General features: G+C 39.0%; 1 protein-coding gene across 1 annotated transcript in view; it reads right to left on the minus strand.

Annotated features, from left to right (window-relative positions):
* Positions 1–6,918: 6,918 nt before the first annotated feature.
* Positions 6,919–24,683, minus strand: part of atp2a3 (ATPase sarcoplasmic/endoplasmic reticulum Ca2+ transporting 3) — an 81,562-nt gene continuing 63,797 nt past the window's right edge. Inside the window, 17 exon segments of the mRNA XM_030153211.1 lie at positions 6,919–7,619; positions 9,760–9,877; positions 10,140–10,248; positions 11,793–11,926; positions 13,035–13,048; positions 13,051–13,119; positions 14,078–14,280; positions 14,460–14,680; positions 15,902–16,002; positions 16,005–16,110; positions 16,112–16,155; positions 16,158–16,231; positions 17,075–17,219; positions 17,222–17,293; positions 18,685–18,799; positions 21,290–21,421; positions 22,924–23,026. Of these exon segments, the coding sequence (XP_030009071.1) occupies positions 7,576–7,619; positions 9,760–9,877; positions 10,140–10,248; positions 11,793–11,926; positions 13,035–13,048; positions 13,051–13,119; positions 14,078–14,280; positions 14,460–14,680; positions 15,902–16,002; positions 16,005–16,110; positions 16,112–16,155; positions 16,158–16,231; positions 17,075–17,219; positions 17,222–17,293; positions 18,685–18,799; positions 21,290–21,421; positions 22,924–23,026 (1,804 nt within the window). The 3' untranslated portion in view covers positions 6,919–7,575.

Below are 24,683 nucleotides of genomic sequence, written 5' to 3' on the forward strand. Positions count from 1 at the left end.
AAGTTCAGACTAAATTCAAAGTTGTTTTTTTTAATCAAAAACAGAGGAAAAAGTGATGTTTTCAGCAAAATATATCAACTGAACATAAAAATAAACACCTTCAACTGTATTTTTTTTTTTCGATAATTTCTTTTTCTTTACATTTTGTTGCTTATTTTATTATTTTATCTTGTATTTCACAGAAAAACATGATGTTTCACCTCAAGACATTTACTGTTTTCTAAAAATAAACTTTTATTTCCATTAATATTTACCTGTTTGTGTTTGTTTTAATGATGTTTTCCGTTCCTTTCAGGTTCGTTTGGTCTCATTCGTCAGGTTTTCGACTGTTCAGGGTGTTTGTGTTTCCAGATTCTCCTCATGTTCTCCATCGTGGACCTTAACAGACCAGAACCAGGACCTGAACCAGAACCTTTGAAACATGATCACAATGTGGTTTGACATTATCGTGATAAAATATTAACAAACAGCACCTGAAAGCAGCACGTGTTGATCTGAAACCTCCCTGGACTTGAATGACCTTTGACCCCAGACCAGGACGGACCCTGGTGTCTGGACCTGATGCTGGTTCTGGATGCAGTTCAGTCCAACTCCCTACATACATATTCCACTCATTTTCTCATGTTTGTTGTCCAGCTGGTGGTTCTGGGCCCAATTTGGGTCGTCCCCAGACACTGGTTTTGGACTAAATCATGATGTTCACCTGTTTCACATCATTTACTGTTTCAACTCATTATTCGTCCTAAATTTCTCTTGTTTCACGCTTTTCATGTGAGAAATGGACGTATAGTTAGTGAAATTTATTATGTATTATTGTGTGCTTCCTTGAATTTTTATTTCTATATTATGTTGGGCAAAGAAGTCAGTTAGTAGCAATCAGGAATTTCCATATTCAAAATAAATCAATTTTTAAAAAAAAGTTTATTTAATCATTAAGTCAAAGTGCATTTTAATGTCACTGTTTTCATTTTTAATTTGCGTTTTTACCATCACACCTTTTAGTTTTTTACAGTAATATTTCCATTTCTTTCTCCTCCATATGCATCAACAAAAGATACTCAGTATTTCTCATCATATTAATAGATCAGCCACATATTTATGGTGCTTAAATTAGGTTTTAATTCAGTTAATGTAGTGCATATGCAGCTGTTATTCCCTGTGCTGAATATTTTCTATGTCCTTAACAATAACATGCAGTCGAACATCCAGAGGTGGTAAAAGTACTCACATTCTGTACTTAAGTACAAGTACAGCTACTTGGATGAAAAAAATACTCTTGCAAAAGTACAAGTACCAATTCAGCTCCTTTACATAAGTAATAGTAAAAAAGTACAACTTCTAAATTGTAAAAAAGTAAAACTGCATTTTTGTTACAATAACAGTAAAGGCTATTGCATTATAACGTAATATATTGTATTGTAATTAGGGGTGGGCAAGTTAACGCGTTATTACCGCGTTAACGCATTAATTAAATAACGCCGACAATTTTTTTTTTTTTATCTCACGTTAACGCCGTTTTATTATTGTTCTGCCTTTCAAGCAAGTCTTAGTTGATTTATACATACGGACTCTTATTTTGAAACTCATGCTTTTATTTTGCCGGTCCACACACTGGTGCTGTGTGTATGTGCAGCTGAGAGGAGAAAACCGGCGAACTTTACAAGTAATGCTGATGTTTAAGCTAATTTGTTTATGCAAGCAGTTGGAGATGGGTTGCTAATTCTTTATGCAGGCTCATGCTAAGTTTATGTAAATTCATTGGTTGTGTTTAGGTCTAATATGTCAGCCTTTGAACTAACCTTTACTCATTTACGATGTGAATGTTGTATTAGCTGTCATTTTATCTCGATGCTAACTTGAATGGGAAAATCCATAGACACGCTAACGATTGGCATTTACAGGTTAATTAAAGATTTACAACGTCTTTTTATTCAGCAACAAAGGCTCACATCAGAGATATTTGATACTATTCATTCTTACAACAACTGAACATAAAATACTTACAGGCAAACGTTTTTGGGGCCATACAAACAAGAGTGAAAGAAACATGTCTGTTAGTTCTATGTCCGAACTGACTACGGTAACACGGAAAGAACAAAACATACCTTAGTGCCACTTATTCTGACCACTTCAGGGCCCCTTTTGCTTGCTTTGAACAACTGAACATCACATATTAATGGGCTTATTAGTATTAGTACTGATTAGTGGGTTTAAGACTCCTGTCAATCACTCACAACTGTAAATACACTGGTGGGGACATAAACATGTGTGAAAGTAGTGTTTTTTTACATGGACATTTTCATTTTAAATGTCTTCAGATGGTGGGGCTGAGAAGGACACAGTTGTTTGGAAGCACTGACGTGCAATTATTTTTATCACCGGAGTACTTCCAGTCTGGAATATCACTGAAAGGCAATACATGCTGTTGATGCGTACCGCCCCCCCCCTAAACAACTATGCGATTAATCGCAATTAATCGCAGAAAGCCATGCGATTAATCACGATTAAAAAATTTAATCGCTGCCCACCACTAATTGTAATGTATTGTAACATATTCTATCATATATCATATATACTTGTTTGACAACCAAATGTAATGTAATATAATGTGATGTAATATATTGTAATGTAATATATTGTAACATATCATCTTGTATCTACTTGTTTGACAACCTTTTATCATATCTGAAGAGAAAAATGATTGAAAATCATGTTAAAAGTCCTTATTTCTATTACAAATAAGTGGAAACAACAGAAAAAAGGACACAACCTCTGAATAAATAACAAGATAAATAATCTTTATTTCCACGTCTTTGTCATTTATAAAATTATGTGTCCACATGTAATATTAACAAGGCAATACAGAGAACCCTTTGAATTTCTCAGAGGTGGAACTGAGGCTCTAGAGACGACTTACGGGTAAATATAAAGACAGAAGAAGGACCTGGGTGGATGGAGGACCAAGCCAATCTGCTCTGTGTTTTTATTGTCAGATCGGAGGGTTTGGGGGGCCGTTCTGGGACCATCGGGGGTCTCTAAAGCCTGAATCCACACCAAGCCCTTCAGAGTACAGTCAGAAAACTTCATATCCCAGGATGCATCACTGCTTAGCGCTCAGTGGAAACCGGACGCAGCTGGTTCGTCCTCATACGGTTGTTAGCGTAAGCGTGACTCTGGTCTACCTTAAACCTAACGTCATATTCTTTTCCCTACGATAAAAGACAAACAAAAACAAAACCACCCCGGCAACGGTAAAAGCAAACGGTAACAACGAAGAACCAACCGCTCTAATCTAGAAAAACTACATCCTTAGATTCCATGAGATCCACAAACGTCCAAATACGGTTCATGTCTGATGTTTCAATAAAGTTATGGAGACATTCAAAACTGGAAAGGTTATTAGTACAGTAACAGGGTCCACCAGAGTCCGTCAGGGTCCGACAGGGTCCATCTGGATCCATCTGGGTCCGTCAGGGTTCATCAGGGCCCGTCAGGAACAGTCAGGGACCGTCAGGGTCTGATTCAGTAGTAAATAAACAGGAACAGAAGGACTACACGGACCAGGACCTAGACCAGGACTAGGGATTAGGACTGGGACTGGTACAGGGATTCAGACAAGGACCAGGACTGGGAACCAGACCAGGACTGGAGACCTGGACTGGGGCCAGGACTGGCACCAGGAAAGGGACCGCAAATGGGACAGGGACCAGGACTAGAATGGGACTGGGACAAGGACTGGGCCGTGGAGACCTGGGACCGGGACAGGAATCAGGACTAAGAACGTCCAGGTCTGTGAATCTGGAACCAGGATGGTCCAGGTCTGAGTCTGGAACCAGGACGGTCCAGGTCTGAGTCTGGACCCCGGGCGGTCCTGGTCCACGTGTGTGATATGTTCTTATTTAAATGAACGGGTGTGGTGGACGTTCATCTAACTCCAGCACCTTTAGACGCTTCCGTTAACATCGACTCCCCTCGACCCCACGTGGAAGCGGTCCGACCCGGCTCGAGGAGCACCAGGACCTGAACCCAAACCCAGGATTAAGACGTAAAGACACAATCCGACCCCCGCGGTTCATTCAGTCAAATACATCATTATCATTATTATTATTAATATTATTATTCAGAATAAAAAACACCCAAGTGAGTCGCAAAAGCACTGAGAGCGAGGAGCGGAGGGTGCGGAGCTTAAAGCCAGACGGACAGCGGTGTCCGGTCCAACAGCCTCCGACCGTGTGGACATTCGGACTCTGTGACGTCACGCGATCAGGTGGAATTTCATGGTCAAGTGTGTGCATGTGTATGTGTGTGTGTGTGTGTGTGTGTGTGTGTGTGTATGTATGTGTATATATGTATGTGTGTGTATATATGTGTGTGTGTGTATATATGTATAAGTGTGTGTATGTATGTGTGTGTGTTTATGTGTGTATATATGTATGTGTGTGTGTATATATGTATGTGTGTGTGAGTGCGTGTTAGTGTGTATATGTCTCTGTGTATATGTATATGTGTATGTGTTAGTGTGTATATGTGTGTATGCAGGCTGAGCAGGAACATTCATTTCCACATGGACGCTGTGGACGTGCAGTGGGTTAAATAAGGCAAACACGCTCATGGGCTTCGTAAACAGACAGACATCAGGGGGTCAAACATGCGGTCTGAGGGTAAAAAAAAAAAAAGACCCGATGAAGAGTCCGATCCGATCCCCGGGATTAAAAAATGACACTAAAGATATTAACAGTCAAGGATGTTGAACTGGTTTGAGTCCAGGTTCCACATTCAGACCAGTTTGATCTAAAGTCACAATGACAAATACTAATGTTTCTGTTTGTTTTAATGTAAAAAAAAAAAGTATAATTAGATAAAAATATTTACATTTACAATTTATCCTTTCAAAAAATTATGTGAATAACCTGAAAAAATGGAAATTTCTTCAGAAAAATAGGTAATTTTAACATTAAGCCTCATTTATAAATGTTTTACATGTTTGTATTTGATCAGTTTATTCACATTTTATTAAATATTTCCATAATTTAATGGGGTTTTTTTACACTAAAACAAACAAACAAAAAAAAATTAGTCTGTCATTTTTTTCTATGTTCTAATTGTCCTGGTTCTGATCCACTTTCGATCATATTGGTCTGAATGTGGAACATGGACTGATGTGATTTTACAGCCCTGATATAAACGATCAATAAAGTGAATCAGAAATCAGACCATTGATCAAGTGCTTTACTGACATTTCTGCTGTTCAACTCCAAGAGTCCCATTCGATTCAATCTGACTTTGACAGAAGTGAACGAATCAGTGGTCGATAAAAAGCAGATTAATGCCCCGAGACGCTTCCTGTTCCTAAAATGTCATGAAGCATCATCCTGTTCCTCTAATCGACTTTAATTTAGGATAATTAACCCATAAAGACCCAAACTGTCTACTGATCTAAACTGTTTAATACCCGCTGATCCATTAATCCTATCAATCCATGTCAATAATTGGTGTAAAATACAGTTCTTCATCTTTTCATGGTCATCAGATATGACCATATTTGGACGTTCAGAGTCTCCATAGTTACCATGGAAACACTGTTACCAGTAAAACCCATGGAGTTGAATCAATAACAGTGGATAAACACACTGGGTTTATGGTCAATTAATGATGGATTGGACTGGAAAAACTCCTTTTTTCTTCAGTTTTCTGTGTGTGTGACATAACCTTTGCATTTACTTTAAAAATCTACATGATCAGTGAATTAAATGTAAGAAAATACCTGATGTTCATTGGAAAAAAAAAAGCAAAATATTAAGGATAATGTCAAAATAAATGGTGATAAATCAGTTAAATATATATATTTTTTAAAAAAACCTCTGGGTCTTTATGGGTTAAATTAAATGTTTGGCCATGAATAGTGACAGTTCTGAGTCCGATAGCAGCGCAGCAGATGGGCATTAAAGTGGGGCGGGACAGGTCCAGCTGGGCCCTTCTGGACCAAACGCACTGGTTCCTGCTGGATTTTCACATTTTTTCTTTTTTTTTTTTTTATTTGCGTTTTATATTTTGGTGAAGGAAGGAAGGGAAAAGGAGAAAAGGAAGCGGCCAAAGCAGCGTAAAGCTATTCACACCTGTAGGCGGAGCAACGCAGCCATAAAACCCAACGCAAAAAACAAACAAAGGCCCTGTAAGTCCAGACCCAGGGCACAACAGCTGCCCGGAGAAAGAAAGACGGAGAGGGAGGAGAAGACGGAGTCTGATGGATGGAGGGGACGGAGATGTGGACAAAAGTATGTGGACACGTTCTAACAGAATATAGTTTTATATTATGGGATAAATATCATTGCATTGGTTAGTTTGGTTTATTATTTTTGCTTCTAAAATGACTCAGAGATGGTTTGGACTGAATTTCTAGTCTTTGAAGAGGGATCTAAGATGTTCCAAGTCAATGAGTCAATAAAAAAGGCCAAAATAATCAACAAAATGAACAAAATAATGAAAAAAAATTCAAAAAAAGACCAAAATAATCAACAAACTGAACAAAATAACAAAAAAGACCAAAATAATCAACAAAATGAACAAAAGAATTTAAAAAATGACAAAAAAAGACCAAATTAATCAAAAAATGAAAATAACAAAAGACCAAATAATCAACAAAATGAACAAAATAATGTAAAGAAACAAAAAAAAGACCAAAATAATCTACAAAATAAATAAAAGAATTAAAAAATGACTAAAAAAAGACCAAAATAATCAAAAATAATTAAAAATAAAAAGACCAAAATAATCAACAAAATGAACAAAATAATCCAAAAAATAACAAAAAGGCCAAAAATAATCAACAAAATGAACAAAATAATTAAAAATAACAAAAAAAGACAAAATAACCAACAAAATGAACAAAATAATTAAAAAATAACAAAAAAAGACCAAAATAACCAACAAAATGAACAACAATGAATAAATCAGTGAAATATGAGTGTTTCTACAGCATATGGACAAAAGTATGTGGACCCAATGTGTCCACATACTTTTGTCCACATAGTGTATGTTTGTGCTGCTGTTAAGGCAGGGCTTCGGGTGTGGGCGGTACCTCCAGGTGAACATTCAACCGTCGTTTCCCCTTTTCCCTCGTCTTCCGTCAGTGTTAGCGCCGCCTCTCCGTCTCCATCTGTCTTTCTGCCTCTGTATTGATTTTAGACAAACCCCGTCCCCTCCCCTCCCCCCTCCCCCCTCCAGTTCCTGCACCACTCCCTCTGTACAGTGGAAAACACAATGAGCAGACAGACGTTTGGGTAAAGCAGCAGAGGCCTGTGCAGGTGTGCTCTTTCGTTTCTGCGGTTGTTTCGTGCTCTGGCGTCTAAAAACACCTGCGTGCATCCGCTTTCATTCACACATTCACACATTCATACGAAGCCGTGCTCGCAGGAACAAGCGTGCTGTCGTTTCTACCGCGCTCGTCCTCATGCAAGCCCTGCTCACGTCTAGTGGTGGTTGGTTGGACGGACATGCAGGAGTGGGGGGGCGGGGACAGGGGGCGGGGCTAAGAGGGTCGGCGTGTTTCTAAGTGTGAGTGTTGAGGGAGAGGTCTTAGTTCAGCTGCCATCTCCTCCGATATTTCTTCTCCTCGTCACCTGTCGGGGGGGATAAAAAAACAAAAATGATTAGATCTAAAACAGAAGAAGGATTGGAGTGGACATTATTTCTATATTAGGAGGGTATTGTTTTACTGATCTGATCCATATGAGGAGGATTTGGGACCAGAACTAACATGAGTTTGACTGGATTAGACTCAAAAGGATCAATTACAGATTGTGGCTCCATTCACAGTACAGGTAAACGTGTCCATATGTGACCTGGATCTGATCTGTTCCAGACAGTCTGAACAGCACTAATCTGACCCACACCACTTTCCTATGTGGTCCTAAATATGACCCAGACCACATTCATATGTGATCCTAAATCTGACCTGGACCACTGTCATATGTGGTCCTAAATCTGACCCAGACCGCTTTCAGATGTGGTCCTAAATCTGACCCAGACCGCTAATATCTGACCCAGACCACTTTCATATGTGGTCCTAAATCTGACCCGGAACACTGTCATATGTGGTCCTAAATCTGACCCGGACCACTGTCATATGTGGTCCTAAATCTGACCCAGGCTACTTTCATATGTGGTCCTAAATCTGACCCAGACCGTTGTCATATGTGGTCCTAAATCTGACCCAGACCGCTGTCATATGTGGTCCTAAATCTGACCCAGACCACTTTCATATGTGGTCCTAAATCTGATACAGATCTGATATTTTCCAATGCGACTTCAGTCTGAATGGCCAGGTTGCATTTATCCGACCTTTACATCATTGAGCTCATTCACATGACCATAAGACTCCGATATCTGGGAGTAATCGGATAACTGTTATAATCAAATCTAACACATTTACATGCATTTAAGAAATGCGATAATTATTAAAAACCCTGGTTTAGATGCTCCAGGCCATAATTGGATTTACGCCATTGAAATGCAACAAACGTCACAATTCTGTGTCCCGGGAGGAGGAGCGACAGGAAAAACATATTTACTTCTATAAACACAGTGTAAACGACGTAAAAGAACGAAACAAATCAGATTAACCTGTTTACATACGTGAAGACAGCGGAGTATTGGGGAGAAATCTCGGTGTGTTAATCAGATTGCTCCTAATCAGATTACTGATGTTAATGGATCCAATAATAAATCTGATCAGATTATCCCGTTCACATGATCACTGGAATAATCCGATAACTCCAGACATCGGATAATGATCGGAGTATTGGTGTGGATGTAAACGGGCTCAACAAAATGCAACAAATGTCCCAGTTCTTGGTCCTCCATATTTCCTTCCATAAACACAGTGTGTGTCAGCATGGTCTCGTCTTCCATCAGGACCTCTTCAGTGCATGTGGGTCACTTCAGGACCTCTTTAGTGCATGTGGGTCACTTCAGGGTCACATTTAGTTCATACTCAAAATGGATAGAAGTCGCATTTAATGTAGAATATGAACCAACACAAAAAAATCAGATTTCACCCAAAAATCTGAATTGCGCATTAAGACCTGCTGTCAACGGAGCCTTAGAATAAAAGGATTAGATTAGATTTTAATGATTTAGTCTGAACATGCAACGAAATTTAACAGATATGTGAACAAATAAAAAAGAAATAATAAAAAAACAATCAAGACAATTTAGAAAGAAAAACAGAAAAGAATAGGAAAAAAAAGAAAGAAAACAAACACAATAGTTTCATTTACATGCACAAAAAGGGGCGGGACAAAGTGCAACTTCTTTAAACCCACCCCTTTTCTATAAAATATTGATAATATATATTTATCTCCCTCTTCCTTTTGCATTACTCTTATTTTTATATACACACACACACATACATACGTTTATACATGTACACACACATCATACAAGTACACACACACACACACACACAATCTTTAACCTGCATTTCTTAAATGTGCTGCTAAAATATAAATAAATAATAAATAAATAAATAAATAACTAAAGAAAGAAATATATAAAAAAACACAGTGAGAACAGGTGGAAGCGTTGTACCTTTGCACAGAAGGTGAGATAAAAAGACTTTAGGCTGCATTAGAAACAGGAGAGAAGAAAAAAAGAAGAAGAAGAGGAGAGTGATGAAGATTCCATCTGATCTGAACATCAAACCCAGAGAACATCAAAGAGCACAGACGTGGAGCCGAGCCGTCGGAGCCACTCCAGTACCTTCTAGATGGTTCCTGGACACGTATTTGAGCGCCTCGTCCAGGAGGATGACGGGGATGGAGATCTTCAGCACCACGATCCACTGGGACCAGAGCAGAGGAGTCACCTGGAAGATCAGCTGAAAGCACATGCCAACATTAACGCCCACACCAGACCTGAGCACACATGACCCAACAACCTGGTGGGGGGGGGCTCTATTTGTCTGTTCATTCACTGGTCTGTTTAATCAGGTGGATGTACTGGTTGAAGAGCTGTTTTCTATATTATGTTTGGTATTTATGCCATTCTATCTATTCTATTCTATTCTATTCTATTCTATTCTATTCTATTCATCCGTGGGGTCAGTCTTCTTGTACTGTCCAGTCGTAAGTCGTACTCACCGGCAGAGGTTCTACGTAGAGGATCAGGAAATGCAGTGACAGCGACAGGATGATGGCCCCCAGAAGCCAGATGTTGACCCATGGAGGCATCCGGAGCAGGGGACTGGTTCTCCGACAAAACTGGACCAACAAAAACATCACGTCCTTATATGGAAGTAGGAACACTAACAGAGTTCTAAGTCTGGATATTCTATATTCCATCCCATCCATCTACCCATCCATCACCCATCCATCCATCCGTTTCCTTCCACTTCAGGAGGTCAGGCCATGTAAACATGTGTGGGTGTTCCTCAGGGTCCTGGTCTGGGGATGGGACAGTTTTTTTCTCTTCACTCCTCTCTCCCCTCCTTTAATTCTTTCCTGTGTGACACATTAGTTTCTATAGAATCTACTGTCTGGTCTGAATCTGTCCAAACCCCCCAGGGCAGTTTACCCTCTGCTGTGTTTTTATTTGGATGCTGACTCCATGGTTCCAGTTCATCCCAGATCCTGGTTCCTCTGCAGCGTCCGTCAGTTCAACCCTCTGGTATTTACACCCACAGGCGTCCCTCTAAACACACCTGGGACTCATGTCAACAGGGTTTTCATACAGTTAGTTTTGAAACTTTTGACTTTTTTTTTTTTTTTTTTTTTTTAAATTTCATCCACTTGAGCACGTCTCTTCTTCAGAGCATTATTTTAATATTATTACATTATTTTTAACTCCACCTTAAAACCACATCATTATAATAACTCATCACATTTTTGCACACTTATGTATATTTATTTAATTATCATATTGATAATATATTATCAGTATGTATTCTACAATGGCTGTTCTAATTTTTGTGTCTTAACGGAGTGTTCTTATTTTATTTATTTAGGTTGTATTGATAATTTCTTTCCTGCTACTTTTTATTTACTTGAATGGAGCGACTAACACAATAATGTCCCCCTGGGATTAATTCTGGTTCTGATGTATTTCTTGGTAGAAGAACCATAACATGACCTTTAATCACATGAGGTCCAAAGTGTGCATAATATGCTCAAGTTAAGGGCTCATATTTATCTAAACCAGTGGTTTCAACTTTTTTTTACTCTTGACCCCATATTAACATCACAAATTTCTGGCGAGCCCAGAAATTCAAAACAGAGACATTTTTTTCTGTTTCCGTCCACAATAATATACATTATATAGATTAATGTCCTCTAAATTCACCTGTACTTGAAACATAGTATAGAAAACTATTACAGGATCAAAAACTACTTAATTGTAGCAAAAAAGTTTCTGTTTTCACTGTCTGGCGTCAGCAAAATTTGTGATGTTAAATGGGGTCAGGAGTAAAAAAAGGTTGGAACCAGTGGGTTAAACTGATGGAACACATGACTTTAACCCTGCAGCTTCGGAGGAACTGGAGAAATGGACAGTCTTCACAAACGGTGACAGTTTAATTTAAAAACAGCTGATGTTGTAGACATGTTTATGTTCTAATTGTTATCCTCAAACCTCACTTTCTTTTTCTTGTTTTGAGAAATTAAAATGTTTATAAATGAAAAGTGTCCAAAAAAACCCCCAAAAGCTAAATCTCACTCCTTTAAAGATCTGCGATGTGTGTGTGTGTTGGATGTGTTTTTTGTGGCGTGGACGTGGCGGTTCCATGACCGCCCACTGACCTGTTGAGGGCGTTGAACATCTCGATGGTGACCAGGACGGACAGCGCCATGGTGGTGGGGTAACGTGACTCAAACACCTCGCAGTCGATGCCCTTGAACATGGGGTTTTCTTCGGTGCATTGCATGAAGTGTCTCTGCAGAGGGAGATTATGGCGTTAGTGGTGGCGTGTGTGTGTGTTTACCAGCGTGTGTGTGTGTGTGTGTGTGTGTGTGTGTGTGTGTGTGTGTGTGTGTGCGCGTGCGCGCATTGGCGGGATGTCAGGAGGACCTCTGCGACCTGGAGCCCAGATCTGAGGGGGGGAACAGCTGGGGAACCTTGGCCCAGTTCCCGCCCCCACAACACTGGGGTCGGACTTTTCTATTTGTGGACTCTGTTGGCGTCGACAAACCTGCAGCGTCCAGGAACGGACAGACGGAACCAAACAACAGACCTGGGCCGGCCACGCCCAAGTCATACACTTTCAAGAGGAACAAACGGGCAAATAGAAAATCTGCCAAAATATTCTGCGGAACTAAAACAGGTCAAAACACATCTCTGTTATAGTTAAATAAATAAATATCAACACTCTGGGAAAATATTCTGGTTTTTTTTTAAGCTTGAAGTTACATTTATTCAGATCTGTGTCATTTTTTAAGGAAAATGACTTCAACACATGTTGGACCAAGATTCAAACTACAGACAAACACAACTATTGAGATTCTTTGTTCATGTAATTTTATATTATGCATATTAGTGTGATGTCATGATGTGAGATGTAGTCATAAGGATGAGATGAGAGAAGAAAAAAATAAGATAAGGATAAGAAAAGGTAAGATAAGATAACAATGAGTAAAGATGAGATCAGATAAGATAAGGACAAGATCTAATAAGATAAGAAAAAGATAAGATGAAGATAAGATGAGATAAAGATAACATAAGATAAAATAAGATAAAGATAAATAAGATAAAAATGTGATAAAGATAAGATGAGTCAGATAAGATAAGACTGTATTGATCCGATCGTGGGGTAACTTCACTGTTAACAGCAGCAAAATACAAAAACAGTCCAGATAAAGACAAGTTAACGTACAGGAGTGAAACCTGATATGTAACAAGTGTCTTGATTTGGGATTTTGCAAATGTGAATTTGTGACTAACGAAGCTTAAAGTAAGTTGTCCTGTTCATTTTTTCTGTGACATGAACCAGGGCTGAGGTGAAATGACCCAGATAAACGGTGGTGGGTCTTGGTGTTTGGACTCACCAGCTGATAAAGGTCACCTGTGGACCATCCTTATCGAACAGGTACCACCAGGTGGCAGCGCTCACCGTTCCCAGACCCACGTAACCTACAGGAAAAACAAACGCACATTCAGCCACCAACTGGAGATGCAATAGAAGCTTTTCCATTCGACATATGCGGAAAATTCTACCGATATTTACTAAATGATGATGAAGGAAAAAAATGAAAAGACAAAGAAGAAAAAGACTTAAAAAGATGACTAAGACAAAAAAAGACAAAAAAGATGAAGTAAACGATACAGATGAAAGATGAAGAAAAAGAAGAAAGAAAAGACAAAAAAGTAAAAAAAAAAAAAAAAAAGACGGAGAAAAAAGACAAAAGGGATAAAGTAAAGTTCAGGTTTAAGTCATACATCGATTTTCCATTGGACATCTGCGCAAAACTTTACCCAATATTTACTAAATGTGGAAAAACAGAAGTGCTAATGTTGTGTTTCCATTTTACCTTGTATATATTCCTATATTACCTGTATCGTATCTTAATATTTCCTGTCTATATTCTATATTCTACCTGTATATGTCCTATATATTTCCTGTATATATTCTATATACTACCTGTATATATCCTAGATTACCTGTATATATCTCTATATTTCCTGTATATATTCTACCTGTATATATCTATATTACCTATATATATTCTATATATTACCTGTATATATTCTATATATTACCTGTATATATCTGATATTAACTGTATATATCCTATATATTTCCTATATATATTCTGTGTATTACCTGTATATATCCTATGTTAACTGTATGTATTCTATATATCACCTGTATATATCTTATCTTACCTGTATATATCCCATATTACCTGTATATATATCAGAATACTTTATTAATCCCAGGGGGAAATTATTGGTTGTTGCAGTCGAATAAAAAGTAGCAGGAAAGAAATTATCAATACAACAGAAAAAAAATAAAAATAGACAAACATAATAAGTGTAATAATATAGTTGTGTGTAATTCTAAATTTTGTGGCGCTAATGCTAATGCTACCTCCAATGGCCAGGTATCTGAAGAAGAGCCAGCCGGAGATCAGAGGCTCCTTGGGGTTGCGGGGAGGTTTGTCCATGATGTCCAGGTCGGGGGGGTTGAAGCCCAGGGCGGTGGCAGGAAGTCCGTCCGTCACCAGGTTGACCCACAGCAGCTGGACCGGGATCAGGGCCTCAGGAAGACCCAGGATGGCAGTGAGGAAGATACTGGAGGAGAATGAGGAGACGCATGAGCTGGAGGTTCAACCTGAGGGTGGGGTCAGGGGTCAGGGGTCAGGGGGTCAGGAACACCCAGGATGGCAGTGAGGAAGATACTGGAGGAGGATGAGACGCATGAGCGGGAGGTTCAGCCTGAGGGCGGGGTCAGGGGGTCAGGGTTCACTCACCACACGACCTCCCCCACGTTGGATGAGATCAGGTATCTGATGAACTGCTTCATGTTGTTGTAGATGGCCCTACCCTCCTCCACGGCGGCCACGATGGTGGAGAAGTTATCGTCGGACAGGACCATCTCCGACGCAGACTTGGCCACTGCCGTCCCGGAGCCCATGGCGATTCCGATCTCCGCCTTCTTCAGAGCCGGGGCGTCGTTCACACCGTCTCCAGTCTGACACAAAACATCATCAATCACCAAAATTTAATCATTTGTTCCTTGTGCCAGTATCAACATTTCCTGAAATTTTCATCCAAATCCATCCATAACTTTTTGAGTTATCTTGCACACAGACACACAGACAGACAGACAAACCAACGCCAGCAAAAACATAACCTCTTTGGCGGAGGTAATGAATCCGACCAATAGTTCCAGAGAAGAAGATTCAGGGTGTTTGCTCATTATCCAAATTAAAAGTCCAGACTCCTTGCTATTTTTCTCACAGACCTTAACTTTATGTTCTTTTTATACTTGTGTTCCTACTTTTTTGGGTGAGATTAGAACTGTGTGTGTAGTAGAAAAACTCAATTCAATAAATGTATGAATGAATTAAGGCATAATTTGCAGTAAAAACCTTTTTAAAACATGAACATCACAAAGTGCATGAATATCACATAAACCAGTTCCACTAGAATCATCCCACAACCAACTGGTTACTGAAACCAGATCAAGTTTTTTTTATATATGTTTTTTTTCTCCTGTAGTTATCTGACACACTATGTACCTTGAACAGACTCTAACCTTTTTTTACATACTTTATTAAGACTTTCATACAAAATTCCAGGCTTTTCATGGCCTGGAAAACCGAGTTTAAAAATTCCATACTTTTAAAGACTTTCAAGGCCTGCACAAACACCCTGAGATTGTCAAAATGTAGACATTGGTGACCTTGAATTTGACCCTTCAAGGTCAAAGGTCATGAACCCAAATGACAGTCCATATCTGACTTCTATCAGTGACCAATAGGAACTAGACTGATATCTGGAACCATTTACATGCTCTAAACCATAAACAGATGGACCAGTAGAAGGAAAAGAACAGAAGATTTAAAAAATGTGTCAAAAATTCAAAAAGCACACTTTCATCGATATGACCCCCCCCCCCCCCCCATGTTGATGTAAACAAGCAAGGAACAGATGGACATGTGAATATAAAGTTTAAGACCGTTACTTAAACACAAGCTGTAATTTAAACTAAGGTTGTCCTCCGAAGATAGGAAGGGGGATGGGGGGATGGTGGTTAAAAAAAAAAAGGAAAAGAAAAAAAAATTCAAAAAGTCTAATTTCTGAACACTGTGGACAGACTTTGTAGACATTGTCCCAGTGAAGGTACATATATATTTTAAACTCTCCACAGCAGTAATTTGGTTGAAGCAGACGTCTGTAACTCACTCACCATGGCCGTGATCTCGTCGAACGACTGCAGGTATCCCACGATTTTAGACTTGTGTGCTGGCTCGACGCGGGCGAAGCATCGCGCCCGTTTGACAGCTTCTCTTGGGCTTCGGGCGGGAGGTCGTCAAACTCGCGACCCGTGTAGGCCATCCCCGCCACGTCCTGGTCCTCGTTGAAGATGCCGATCCTCCTGCAGATGGCCACGGCCGTTGCCCTTGTTGTCTCCCGTGATCATGATGACCCGGATCCCCGCCTCGTGCACAGTTTCACCGAGCCAATCACCTCCTTCCTGGGCGGGTCCAGCATCCCACACAGCCCACGAAGGTCAGACCCAACTGAATGAACAGAGAGGGGCGGGGGGGGTTTGGGGGGGGGGTTAGGGGGGGTCTGTCTAAAAACACAATCTGACTAAATTCAACACTTGCTGCTGAAAACTTCTAATGGAATTATTCCTGGAAAACAAGAATGAAAAAAACTTTTCGTTAACTGAAATAAATAAAAACTATAATTAAAAGGAAAAAAAACGATAACTAACTGAAACTGTATTGTGTGTTTACAAAACTAACTAAAACGGATAAAAAATTAATGGATAAAACTCCCTTCATTTTCATGTTTGTCAATGTCGGACAGATATGAAATCCATTTATTTCACTCTAGCAATTTTAGCTAGTGGCACCATACAACACTTCACAGTCCGTCACTTGTCTGGAGACTAAAGTTGGGAGAAAGCAGCCGAGTCCTGTGTGGGATTTATTTGAATACGACGGCGAGGAAGAGAAAAGGTATAAAAAAGAACTAAAACTAATATGAAAACTAAACTAAAACTGAGCATTTAGAAAAAAAACAAAAACTAATAAAATACTAGCAAACTGCTCTAACAACTAATTAAAACTAACTGAATTAGAAAAAAAAGTCCAAACTAAATAAAACTAAATTATAATGAACTAGAAAAGCACTCTCAGAGCGCAGACCTAAGCCAAGGCAGATCAGTGCCCCCCCATCATATTTCTGTCATTTCTCTTCACCTTAAAAAGGATAAATGATCAGTTTTGTATTACACGAACATGACAATAAAGACATTCACTCATTCATTCATTTACTGAATAAGACATGACATTATTATCATTATTATTATTATTATTATTATTGTTCCTAAGCCCCTCCCCCTCTGTACTCGTACTGTACAAACTTGCTGGAGTTCTCCACGGTCCATGTCTTCTTTCCGTGGGGGGTTGTCATGGTGGCCAAGGCCAGGCAGCGGAGGGTGTCCCTCCCCGTCCCCCAGTCCAGGATCTTGGACATGAGCTGGTCCCGTAAGACGGCGTCAGCGTCACCTTCCCGCTGCCCACTCGGAGGTACTGACAGCGCTCGATCACACTCTCTGGAGCGCCCTGATTGGTCCATTCAGGGACAAACAACAACAACAATAAGAATATTTGTGTTCATGGTTTAATATGATGTAATGTTTTTAAGTATGTTATTGTCTGACTGTAAACGAAGCTGCATCAATAATCTCTCGTGTTCTAAAGTTTTAACCCTTTCAACATGAATTCTTAATAAACTGAAATTGATATTTCACCTAAAAAGACTTAAATGAGTTTGATTGAATTAATAAGTGAGATATGAATATTATATAAACCGTTTGTAGCTTAACACAACTTTAACAATCAAAAGATGTTTTTCAACTTACTGATGCAAATAATTTTTTTATTTATCGTCTCTTCAACACTTTAGTGTTTATGTTATATTATAGTTACATAATTATGTGTAATAATCTTCTGCTCTGCAATATTCATTCGATATTGATCAAAAATCAATGCACTAGTTTATATGACTGGTTCATAGATTCATACTGTTTTTTTTATTTATACTGCTAACATGTTCATATATACATCCTGTCACATAATGTTAATACTGTAAATTTACGTCTACTCATTTTATCCAGTTTTATTTTTTATTCTACTTTTCATGCTATCTACGACGGCGAATTAAGCCACATACAAAAATAAAAACACTTGTTACTACAAGAATAAAGTCATAAAATAGAGACAAAATCAGGATTTTTACGAGAATGAAGTCACAATATTATGAGAATAAAGTCATAGTTTTAAAAAAAAATCATCATTTGAGGAAAATAACATTGTACTTTTATTACATTAAAGTCGTCATATTTGGAGAATAAAGCCATAATATTACGAGAATAACATCGTAATTTAAAAACAGGTGGAAAATTATCCTAATTTACCAGAGTACAGTCGTACCCAGTGGTGTGAGGTTCTACTTTCATTTGGGGTTTACGCACAAAGGACAAATACTGAGCCTATTAGCCCCGCCCACCAAATACTGAGCCTATTAGCCCCACCCACCATCAACACATTAGCATTAGTCGGTCCGCTCCAACAGAAGTGAAAGCTGATGCTTCGTTTGTTGCGTTCGCTGTAACTGGAAACTGTCATTACAAGGATTAAGGCTTACAATTTAGAAATTATGACTTTTTATCGCACTGTTGAGAATTTATTTCAAAAATATTACAATTTTTAATCTCATAAAAGTACAACATTATTTTTGTTATTAATTTTTGAGTTGTTTTTTTTAAACTATGACTTGTATTCTCATAATAAATGTACACTGACATATGAGCATCCATACTAAATCTGTCTAATTAGGAATAATTATTGGAAATGCTCTGGTTTTCAGTGGCAGTTTGAGTGACTCCATGGATGAAAGGGTTAATCTGCTGCTGGTCATGGTGCCTTCAATGGTGGTTGGAAATCGGTTCATGCCTGACGAACATCTTGCTCTGGGAGCCCGGTTTGACAGGGGTGCAGAACACCGACATGGACTTCCTGTCTCTGGAAAACTCCAGCGTGAACTCCTTCTTCATCAGCTGTCTGATCACCTGATGGACAGAAAGACAGAAGGACAGAGAGAAGACAGAGGACGGTGACGCAGAGATAGAACCAGGACTAGGACCAGAACTGGACCCGCGTACCGGTGGGAGACAGAGGGGTTTGGCCCAGCCGGAAAGCAGACACCTGAACGCATCATGGACTCAACAGAGGCATCAGGCAACGGATAAACCAGGACAACCAGGACAAAGAAGGACAAACCAGGACAAAGAAGGACAAACCAGTACATAGAAGGACAAACCAGGACAAAGACGGACAAACCAGGACAACTGGGACAAAGAAGGACAAAGCAGGATAAACCAGGACAAAGAAGGACAAACCAGGACAAACTGGGACAAAGAAGGACAAACCAGGAAGAACTGGGACAAAGAAGGACAAACCATGACAAACTGGGACAAGAAGGACAAACCATGACAAACTGGGATAGAGAAGGACGAACCAGGACGAACTTAGATAAGAAGGATGAACCAGGACAAACTGGGACAAAGAAGGACAAAGCAGGACGAACCAGGACAAAGAAAGATAACCAGGGACAAACTGGGACAACAAAAGACAACTGGACATAGCAGAGCGAACCAAGACAAACCAGGACAATGAAGGCACACAGGACAAAGCAGAAGAATGAAGGACAAAGCAGAACGAACCCGGACAAAGCAGGACAAAGCAGGACGAGGCTCTTAGACCCCCTACTGTCCAGTGTCTGTGGTACACTGGTGTTTATGTTGTTTATTGTGAAATGTTTGATTGTTGTAGTTTAATTTAATGTTATTTTAAAGAAAAAAATTATATTTGTCATTATTTATAGTTTGTTCTGTTCTTATTTACTGGTTCTGATCCACTTTAGATCATATCAGGCTGAAGGTGGACCCTGAACTAACATGGGTTAAATATATTAACCCTGGGTGTCCAAACCCTTGTCTCCACCAGTGTCCGTCCTGTTCATCTGAACGCAGTACCGCCTTCTACCACTAGGAGTCTCTGCAGCTCAGAGCCTGTGCTGCTTTGGTGCACAGTGATTCCAAGGCCATTCTGACGCCGCGGCTGTGACCTTAATGCATCCTGTCAGAACACGTCAAACCTCGGACTGATGTCCCTCAAACCTGTCAACGGGACAAACGTCTCTTCTCCATCAAACACAAGAACTCTGGGAGTTTGTCCTGGCACAGCATGAAGGGAAATTACACTTCTGCTCAGACACCTGGTTTTTTTCTTTCTTTTCTTTTGATTTTTTGGTGTGTGTGTGTGTGTGTGGTTTGGAAACTTAAAGTCATCTGTACTAAATACGTTTCTACGTGGAGTATGTGCTTGAGGCTGCAGTGTTTAGGCAGGTGCACCAGAGTGTTTCACACAGAAAAACCTACATTCAAGGCTCCAAATGGTCAATGGAGGCTTTATCTACAGCACCGATTCTCTAACTTTTTACAGCGGAGTAACCCTAAATATATACTTGTTACAGTGGAGTACCCCCTGGAATACCACTTTTTACAGTGCAGTACCCCCTGAAATAAATACTTTTTACAGTGGAGTACCCCCTGAAATAGACTTTTTACAGTGGAGTAACCCCTGAAATTGACTTTCTTGTTTTTTTAACAGCGGAGTAACCTCTGAAATAGACTTTTTACGACAGAGTAATCCCTGAAATAGACTTTTTACAGCAGAGTACACCCTGAAATACCCTTTTTACAGCGGAGTACCCCCTGAAATATATACTTTTACAGTGGAGTACCGCCTGAAATAGACATTTTACAGTGGAGTACCCCCCTGCAATAGACTTTTTACAGCCAAGTACCCCCTGAATATATACTTTTTACAGCAGAGTACACCCTAAAATACTCCTTTTACAGCAGAGTAACCCTGAAACACACTTTTACAGTGGAGTACCCCTGAAACAGATTGTTTACAGCGGAGTAACCCCTGAAATATATACTTTTTACAGTGGAGTGCCTCCTGAATATATACTTTTTACAGCAGAGTACACCCTAAAATACTCTTTTTACAGCAGAGTAACCCTGAAACACACTTTTACAGTGGAGTACCCCTGAAACAGATTGTTTACAGCGGAGTACACCCTGAAACATATACTTTTTACAGTGGAGTACCTCCTGAATATATACTTTTTACAATGGAGTATCCCCTGAAATAGACTTTTTACAGCTGAGTATCTCCTGAAATACATCTTTTTATAGGGCAGTCTCCCCTGAAATAGACTTCTTTACAGTGGAGTACCCCTGAAATAGACTTTTTACAGTGGACTACCTGAATTAAAACCACTTCAACATCATTAACTGTTAATATGTTCAGTGTAATTCTTGTCCTTTGTAAATTCTACCCATGGGATGGACTGGACTCTTTTTAGTGTCCGGTTTTGGCCCGTGGGCCTCATGTTTGACCCCCCTGACACCCCTGATGAATGTATGAGTCCTGAATGACCGTAGACCTGCAGAAGGTCTGGGTTCATGCAGGTTCTGTTCTGGTCTTACCGAGTTGCAGACCCCAGCCCGTTCCACTTTGCTCAGTCCTGACAGGTCGGTCTTGAACACATTCATCTTCTCCACCAGCGTGGTCAGCGCCGTCTCCGTGGCTTCACCCACCTTCTCATAGACACCTTTAGCCTGGAACCAAAGCGGGTTAGAACCGTTGAACCGGGACCACAAGGATCAGGAAAGACCATCAGTACAAACCACCAGAAGAAGACAAAGTTTAACAGAGAAAAGGTCTTTAGAATAAACATCCTATTCATGTTCATCAGACCATTTAAGTCCACATTAGAACCACAGAATAACAATATTTAATGGATTAATTAATGTTTATTTATTAAATCCTCATATTATTATTGTCTAGTATATATTGTACAAATATTGTACTATGTTTTAATAGGTATATTTGGTGTGTGTGTATTATTATTTATTTATTATTTTTTATTTTCTTGATTTCTTTCCTTCTACTTTTATTATACTTGAGTGAGTCCTTTAGTTTTACTGTTGAATCAATCACAGGTTCAGATGTAATTCCACTGTAGATGAATGGGTTATTTTAACCCACCTGTGGAAGTTTGAGGAGGTAAAACAAAAACTATAATATCATAAAACCTATAAAAGACAAGATAAAAATGTAAATGCCATGATGTCAATAACATGTTGTTTGAGGAACACCTGGAATATGAAATAATAACTTTCATTCCAAACATATGACAATAAAACCACGTCAGCGGGTCAGTTTGACCCACTTATGGATCTGAGGATTAAACCCTCCAAAGCTCCAGGCTCTAGAACCTGTTCTGTGGCTCTAGAACCCGTTCTGTGGGTCTGTGAGGACTTGGTTCTTGCCGTTGGCCTTTCTGCTCAGCTCAGTTACCATGATACCATGGTGATGACGAAGAGGTGAGAAAAGCAATTCAACTCCAAGAAAAAGATCAGACATCAGAGTAAAATTAGCTCAGCAGCAGCAGAGACCAAGGGGTGTGTGTGTGTGTTTTATGTGTATTTACTACCTGCAAAAACTTTATGTTTCATTACAGACAATATAAAAACACAGATGATGTTTACTCTATATGGACCACAGTCTGTGGACCCATTGAATCCAGGTGTTTCTTTTCTAACAGGGGTCTGGAATCCAAAACAATAAGGACTAATGTCAGAATAGAGTTTTATATTATGGGATAGATATCAGTGCACTGGTTCGTTTGGATTCAATTCTCATCTTTGTTTCTAAAATGACTCACAAATGGTTTGGACTTATATTTTTCCTGCTCTAACTATAAATAATAATTTTCTACCACAACTAAACCACAAAAATCTACCATTAAACTAGAGTGAAATATTGATGTTTCTAAACTATATGGACATAAATATGTGGACACATCATGTCTCCAGCTGTCAGATGTCCTATTCATGATGATCGGACACAGAAACATCAATATTAATAATCGATAGGATATTTATCCCATAATATAAAACTATGTTCTGACATTAGTCATTATTGTTTTGGATCCCAGACCCCTGTTAGAAAAGAAACACCTGGATTCAACGGGTCCAACACTGTGTGTGTACATGTGTGGTGTGTGTATATATAGTGTGTATATAGTGTACAGTGTGTATTGTGTATGTGTCCAGACCTCGTTGTAGTCCAGAGACGAGTCGTTGCACATGGAGCAGACGGTGGCCAGTTCCAGGAGTCCATCGTAGTCCGAACACTGCACCGGCCGATCGCCCTTCAACCTGCACGACAACAAACACACACACACAAACACACAATTTACACACAAGCAGGAGGAGGAAACACACCTCAGAACACTTCACACACCAGGACTGCATCCATATTTATGAGCAGAGAAACAGTCAGTAGTGTAGCATTCCACAGTGAAACAATGGTGTACAGTAGTAAACTGTGTGTGTGTGTGTGTGTGTGCGTGTGTGTGTGTGTTTGCTGATTGCATGACAACCGTGGATCCTTTCCCAGCAGAGAACGCAGCCGTTGCTAGTGAATCTCCCACACAATAAACCCACACTGAGCAGTTATGAAATGGACAGGATGGACTCACAAACAAAACACACACACACACCTTCTCCCACTTAGCCTGCTACTGACGTTCACCCACAGGTGCGTTTTAACTGAGAAACGTAGAGTTGAATGAAGTCGAGTTAAACTTTACATCTGAGTCGAACCAGGATCGAGTCGCATTAAGACAAAATCAGATGCACAACAAGTCACTAGTCTGTTTTCCATGGTCCATCTGAGCTAAACTGTCCCCATATTACACACTTGTGTTCCAAACACAAGTGTGTAATGTTGGTTTTTCCATTCAATCCCAAATGTGCTGATTAATTTCTTTCTTCTGGTAGATGTCAGTAGAAGTCATTCCATAAACATGAACAGAAATCTGTGTTGTTTTGAATCTAGAGTGCTGGTTCCCCCTCTATCTCCTACTATTCTAAACTGATGTGGTTTCCTCATGTGTCCCACTGGAAAAAAACAATCTAAATCTGACCAAGTATTTGTCTCATTTCTAGTCCAAATATCTGATCACACTTAAAATCAAACAGAATTACCTAAAGATGAACTTTTCAGTGAGATATAAGAACTGATTTATAGACAACAGATCTGGAAAATCTGATTTCAACAAATCTGACCAAGATCATTTTCACTTGTTCCATTGGCAGATTTTTTTGCTTAAATTAAGCAAAAAAAAAAAAATTGAATTAAGAAAAAAAGTGGAATTAAGCAAAAAAAAAAAAAAAAAAAAATTAAATAAAGCAAAATAAAATCTTGAATTAAGAAAAAAAAAGATCTTGAATTAAGCAAAAAAAAATCTTGAAAAAAAAATCTTGAATTGAGCAAAAAAATCTTGAATTAAGCAAAAAAAAATCTTGAATTATGAAAAAAAAAAATCTTGAATTAAGCAAATAAAAAACCCTTGAATTGAGCAAAATAAATCTTGAATTAATAAAAAAAATCTTGAATTATAAGCAAAAAAATCTTGAGTTGAGCAAAAAAAACTTGAATTAAGCAAAAAAAACTTGAATTGAGCAAAAAAAAAAGATCTTGAATTGAGCAAAAAAAATCTTGAATTAAGCAGAAAAAATCTTGATTCAAGCAAAAAAATCTTGAATTAAGCAAAAAAAAAAAAAAAGTCTTTAATAAACCAAAAAAAAAAAAGCCTTGAATTAATAAAAAAAAAAAATCTTGAATTAATAAAAATATATATCTTGAATTAGGCAAACAAAAAATACAAATTTTGAATTAAGCAAAAAATCTGCCAATGGAACAAGTGAAAACGATCTTGGTCGAAATCATTGTTGAAATCAGATTTTCCAGATCGATTGTCTATAAATCAGTTCATATATCTCACTGAAAAGTTGGTCCTTAGGTGATTCT

This window comes from Sphaeramia orbicularis, chromosome 14 (genome assembly GCF_902148855.1).
Source record: "Sphaeramia orbicularis chromosome 14, fSphaOr1.1, whole genome shotgun sequence".
Classification (NCBI taxonomy): Eukaryota; Metazoa; Chordata; class Actinopteri; order Kurtiformes; family Apogonidae; genus Sphaeramia; species Sphaeramia orbicularis.